Below are 6,000 nucleotides of genomic sequence, written 5' to 3' on the forward strand. Positions count from 1 at the left end.
TTAATTAGATGGGAGAGGTGGGAATTTGACTGTTAATAATTTATTTTTTAAGACTAAAATGCCCTCGAAATTTCAACTTTTGTAACATTAAAAAGGGCATAGTTTTGGATGAATAGCGAGTTCGGATGCTTCAAATGCACGGCTGCAAAAGGATGTGAGGACAATTCTGTGAGGATCAAAACCAAAAATTTTTTGTTCAAATTCTATAACAAGCTACTTGGTTTCTTCTAAACAGAAATTAAAACAAGGAAAAACTAAGTTTGTGTTAATTAGCTATTATTAATACTTAACCAATATTAAAGAGTAATCAGGATTTCCTACCCACAAGAACCCTATCCACGTGATAGTACAGCTAGCCATGCATTGAGAACATCTCTCTATACATGATAATACTATACAAATAGAAGAAATGTTCCTAAAGTGTGGTTGTGATGTCCTGTGGGTAGGTGTGGGTAGGGTTATTGATAAGTCTACCTCCTACAAAAGCTGGCCAACCAAGTCAAGATACATGACCAAAGAATGAATCTGGATCTTCTGCCCACGTCTGCCCACAATACACTTCTCCCATGAATTGGGAGCGTCTTCCCCTGCATAATACTATGTAAGATGATGAGATGTTTTTCATATGTGGCTGCGATGTTATATGGGTAGACGTGAGCAAAGTTTGTGTGGCCAGGAGGTCCAGACTCAGAATGACTCCGGTTGTTTGGTTTTATGGGCATTTATTCAATAAACGCTGCCACATAGGCACCACTTCATTAGTTTCTCTCTCTTGTTATTCTGTATGCATCGAAAATGACAAAAGTGGACTTTGGTTTTTGTGCATGCTAACCATTTGTGGAAGTTATTTTTTAAAGCTTTTACAAATGGTCAAAAGTTTTTTATTGTTATGCTGATGTAGAGCCTAATGACGCTTAGTGGTGCTTTGTTGTCATAAACAGTTATAATTATTACCTTTCTCGATTTCATCAACAAATAAGATACAAACATTTATTCAATAAATGTAAACAAAACCAAATCTCTCTCATCAAAATTTTAAATTTCTATTATATGCATAATTATTTGTACAGCATGTACATTAAAAATGCCACAAGTGGATGACTAACAAAGTCGTCCAAAACTTGATAATAAAAATATCGAGCATTTTTGTTCTTGTGCGTAGGAGATCCAAATTGGTTTGAATATGGATTTGTAACGGTTTAGCTCTTCTCCTCTGAGCTAAGAGTTTGATTGTTGAGCGAATATGCTCACTCCAGGGGCCATGAAAAAGATAATGATAACGTATGGATTTGTAACAAATTGTGCCATTAAGTATAGATTATAAAATGGCTGAATATGTATTTGTAATGGTTTGTAAAAGTTGAATATGGATGTGTAACAGTCGAATAATGGTTTGTAACAGTTGATATGAGTTTATAACCATTTTTAACAGTTTTATGGGTTTGTACTTTGTAGTCGAATATTGGATTGGATTGTTTTTCTTGATCCAATTTGTTTATTTTCATTTTTTGAAGGCGATCCAATTTGTTATTAATCCAATCCAACAATATGATAATTTATTAAATATGGTCCGATCTATTGATGGCTCTGGGTGGGCATCTCTTAACAAATTTAGTTCCCGTTTAAGAGGGCTTTCCTGCCTTAACAAATTCAGTTAATACTGCTCAATTAACACAAATTAAAGACTCCAGATCTCTTACCTACAAAAATTCTATCCACAAAACGGTATCTCCATTGCATTACAACATGTAAGAGGATGATTACTACGATGTTACGTGATAGGAAATCCAGACTCAACGCACAAACCCTCCCCAACGGGCCATTGTTTTCTGTTTGTGGCTATTGGCCACTTGTACAAATAGAGGAATTGAAATAACTTCAGAAAGAAACGAATTTTATCAGTGCATGTGCATTAACTCTGAAATTAAAGAACCAGTTAGTATTTAATAGGAAATTTACATTAACAAATAACAACACGACTTGAGATAGAATCTTTTTTTTAGTTACAGAGTTAGCCGATCTATGTATCCTTGGAAAGAAATGTATTAATTATGTAATTAATGTATTTGTATTTCCGAAAGTTTTTTTTAGTAGTTACAAACACAAGGATAATATCACCCTTGCTGAAATCTCTCTTGGTTGCTGCTGAAATTTCATCCTAATCACCTTTCCTGTACTTTCTTTAGAATCCTCAAATATTCAAAATACCCATTTAGTAACTTTTGATCAAAATATTTACTTTCTAAATATTCACCTCATATATGAATGGATAGCCTAAAAACCCTTCCAATTTCTTAAAATCATTTTATACTACAGACCACCATTTTTTTTTACTGCCTCTAGCCCTCTAACCCCTTCAACTAATTTCTTTTTCCTTACGCGTGCTTCATTAAAGGGTTTTTGACTGCCTTACACATAGATAGCAAATGTGAGACTAAATTGATTCTTTTCTGCTTTAACTTTCAATAAATCCAATAAGAACAGAAAATCCTTTGAGCTATTACTTCAACATGCCCTTTCTGATCTGCTGCTACATAAAAAAAAAAAAAAGAAATCCCTTTTTCAGATCCTTGTGGTGGAAACACAATTTGAAGCTTTGTATATATCACTGAAATTTACAATATAAAAAAATGAAAGGAAAAAAGTCATGACTGTCCACATAGGAACTGCGGCTGTAGAACAAATTTCTTCTTTCTAACCCAACCCAAGCTGCTTATAAACAGTATCACCACCTTACCGATCACTACCATTTATTTCATTTCTGTCTTTGATCATCTTCAAGCCTATGTACCTACCAAAATAAAAATATGTCAGCATGTTTATCAGAAAAAACATTATAGATGATGATAGGCTATATTTACAGTCAATTCAGTTACTTACCGCCCTATCATCATCAGTGTTGCTTGTGGATTGGTCCCTGGAGAAACTGTGAGGGTGGAACCATCGACCACCCGCAGCGAATCCAAGCCAATAACTCGGTACTGATGATCAACAACCTTCCCCACCAAGCACCCGCCATGGTAGTGCCATATGGTTGTGACAGTCCGGCGACAGAAATCAGCCATCAGTACATCATTCGACAAATTCAATGGCAGTGCTGGCCCTACAAACCTAAAGTCCCGCCCACCGAACCACTCCCTGAACTTAAATTCTTCCATTGATCGCCCCCTTAACACCTCTCCTATCGTCCTCATCCCCTGTACACACCGCGCCAGGTCCATTGGATTGCTGAAGTAGTTGAAGCGCACCTCTGGAGTCACCCGAACATCAGTGGAAGCCAGTCGAAGCGACCCAGTTGAAAGGGGCCCTGCAATCTTCTCCATAAGGGTAGCAACCGTGAAATAGAGAGGAGAATATGGGTTCCGAATGAAAACAGAGCGAGGTGGGGAGGCGAAAGGGATGATGTTCGATGCTGCTTCGATGTAGGTACCCGAGTTGGTGATACCCACAACCTGTATGAGGGATTGATCGAGTGGGGTTGGTGGCGCAATGGAGATACCGTTACGAGGGTTGTCGTACATGAACTGACCCACATAAGGTAGGTGGTGAGCGACAGGGATGCCCCATGATGAAAGGTAGGGCCGAGGACCAATGCCGCTGAGTAGCAGAAGCTGCGGACTTCCGATGGCCCCGGCGGAGACTATCACCTCCCCTCCGCTGCGTATCATGGCATGGTGGTGCCGCCCAACTTTATCCCGATAAATGACGCCAATCGCCGCTTGTTTCTTGCTTCCAGATCCTGGTGCACCGGCGGGAAAACCAACCAACCAACGAACCCGAATTGTTAGTTTGTTTGTTAGTTAAATCGGCAGTTATTTTCTTTCTTTACCAGAGAGAGAGATTACCAGCAGAGACAGAGCTCAGAAGGATCCTCTCGACGCTAGCGTAGAGAGCGACTCTAATGTTGGACGGAGTGGCGTAGTCCAGTAGATCTGCGGCGCTGTGTCTCCGGCCGGAGCTGTCAAAGGTGGAACCACCGATCTTTGTTCCGATGACATGATCAACATTATACCCATTATAGGGCCTAACATTGGCTTCAAGAAGTCCATCACGGACGGCTGATTGCCAGCCCCTTAATACCGGGCGGAAGACAACAGCACGCTCCACCCACTGGAAAGATTTATTCACGAGCCGCACGTCCCAATGGACCCCAGATTGACGGAAAAATTCGTCATCTGCTCGGCTGTAGAATCCGGCGTTAATGGCGCTGCTGCCCCCAAGAACTCTGCCTCTGGCATTAGGCACGCCATCTTCAGAAGTGAAAGTCTGAACCGGGGATTCGTGGGCGTCGACCTGGGTGAGCGCGGACAAAAACCCTTCTTGGGTCATGAGGTTTGGGGCTCCATAGCTATGCCCTCCTCTTTCCAGTAACAAGACTTTGTACTTTTCAGACAATGTGGCCGCCAAGGGGCAGCCGGCCGTGCCTCCTCCGACAATTATGTAGTCGTATTCTTCCTCCACCAGGAACTCTGTTGCGTTGAAGGTAAAATGTAAGTACGCTGGGCCTGCAAGAACAAGAAAAGAAAGGTGAGGAAACTCCATTTAATCAAGAAAGCTGAGATGCTTTGGAAGTGGGTTTCCGATGATACAGAATATCCATTTGATCAGAGAACCCGGCTTACCTTGTTGCCGTGGATTTTGCAATTGGGGCAGCACAGGTATGAATATTGTGCAGAGGCAGAGAAATGGAAAGATGGGTTTCAGGAATTTGGCCATGGTTGCGTCTGAATTTCTATAAAATTTTACACTCTTTGCTTAAGATGTATAAAACTATAAAAGTATGAAGAATGGCACAAATACGCTTTACATGGACTGTGTGTAAGCTGAGGGAGGGACTCGGAGGGTGGTGGGGGGGCATTGTAAACCAATTTAAAAAACGGTAAACAAAAAATTCAGATGTTCAAAGCTAGAAGATCTGGACCGTTAATTGTTGGCTGAAAAATTAAAATGGCTAATAACTTACCCTAAACTATCTGACAATAAATTGAGCGATAAGGATGCAAACGGAACGGGTCGGATCGGATTCGAAATAGGTATATCCGAATCCGATCCAACACTGTTTATTGCAGATCCGACTCGATCGGAAGATCCAACCGGATCTGATAGACCTGGATCTGAATTTGAACCGGATCAGGAAATTAGATATTTGGATGCAATCCGATCGGATTTGTTTTCTTTAAAAATTAACAAATTATTAAAAGAAAAATAAAATATACCAATTTAAATAAAGATAAACAAAAAACTCAAATATTTTTTAATTATTATTATTATTATATATATGCATGTTTTTTATAAAAAATAAATAATATAACAGATTTACAAAAATACAATATAAATAATATATATATATATATATATATATATATATATATATATATATATATATATATATATATATATATATATGTGTGTGTGTGTGTGTGTGTGTGTGTGTGTGTGTGTGTATTATATATATATATATATATAGGGGGTGACCTGAATTTGATCCAACTTCTAATCAAATCCTAATATCTGATCTGATCCAAAGAACCGAACTGGGGGTGATCCGAATTCGACCAAAGAGGACTGGATCTTAGATCGGATCGGATCATGATCTTATCCATTGTCACCCCTATTGAAGGGCCATTTGCGGGAATAGGGGTCTGGATTCCAATTCCAATTGTTTGGTTGGGAAGAATTGGAATCCAATTCTTATTCCTATTGGAATGGCCATTCCCTCCCCTCCCTTGGGAGTTGGGATCGAAAATCCACTCCGGCCAATTCTGGTTTTGATTTTGTTGCCAGTCTAAACCAAATTGGTGGGGGGAATGGACCATTCTAATTTTGATTATAAAGGATTTCAATTCTGATTCCAATTATGAACCAAATGGACCTTAAGTTTCAAAACCTACTTAGTGCGCTTGACCTTTTAAAAAATGACAAAATGATCCTTTGGTTAGTTGGCTGCCACTAGACCTGTTCATGGATTGGGTAGCCCAACAGCCCGACTTAGCCCAACCC

General features: G+C 39.5%; 1 protein-coding gene across 1 annotated transcript; it reads right to left on the reverse strand.

Annotated features, from left to right (window-relative positions):
* Nucleotides 1-2,435: 2,435 nt before the first annotated feature.
* LOC104599090 (Glucose-methanol-choline (GMC) oxidoreductase family protein) lies at nucleotides 2,436-4,844 on the reverse strand. Its single transcript, XM_010261459.3, has 4 exons — nucleotides 4,623-4,844; nucleotides 3,846-4,505; nucleotides 2,881-3,739; nucleotides 2,436-2,791 (listed from the first exon to the last, which is right to left on the reverse strand). The coding sequence occupies exons 1-4, from the start codon at nucleotides 4,714-4,716 to the stop codon at nucleotides 2,734-2,736; spliced, it is 1,671 nt and encodes a 556-aa protein (XP_010259761.2). The 5' UTR covers nucleotides 4,717-4,844; the 3' UTR covers nucleotides 2,436-2,733.
* Between the last annotated feature and the right edge of the window lie 1,156 nt (nucleotides 4,845-6,000).

Source organism: Nelumbo nucifera, chromosome 2 (genome assembly GCF_055504915.1).
Source record: "Nelumbo nucifera cultivar China Antique chromosome 2, China Antique-T2T, whole genome shotgun sequence".
NCBI lineage: Eukaryota > Viridiplantae > Streptophyta > Magnoliopsida > Proteales > Nelumbonaceae > Nelumbo > Nelumbo nucifera.

Excerpts from the sequence above, each read along its gene's own strand:
- LOC104599090 (XM_010261459.3), bottom strand. The coding sequence starts at position 4,716 with ATGGCCAAATTCCTGAAACCCATCTTTCCATTTCTCTGCCTCTGCACA. Across the intron at positions 4,506-4,622 it reads GCAAAATCCACGGCAACAAG|GCCCAGCGTACTTACATTTT; the intron begins GTAAGCCGGGTT and ends TTGTTCTTGCAG. Across the intron at positions 2,792-2,880 it reads ACACTGATGATGATAGGGCG|GTACATAGGCTTGAAGATGA; the intron begins GTAAGTAACTGA and ends TTATTTTGGTAG.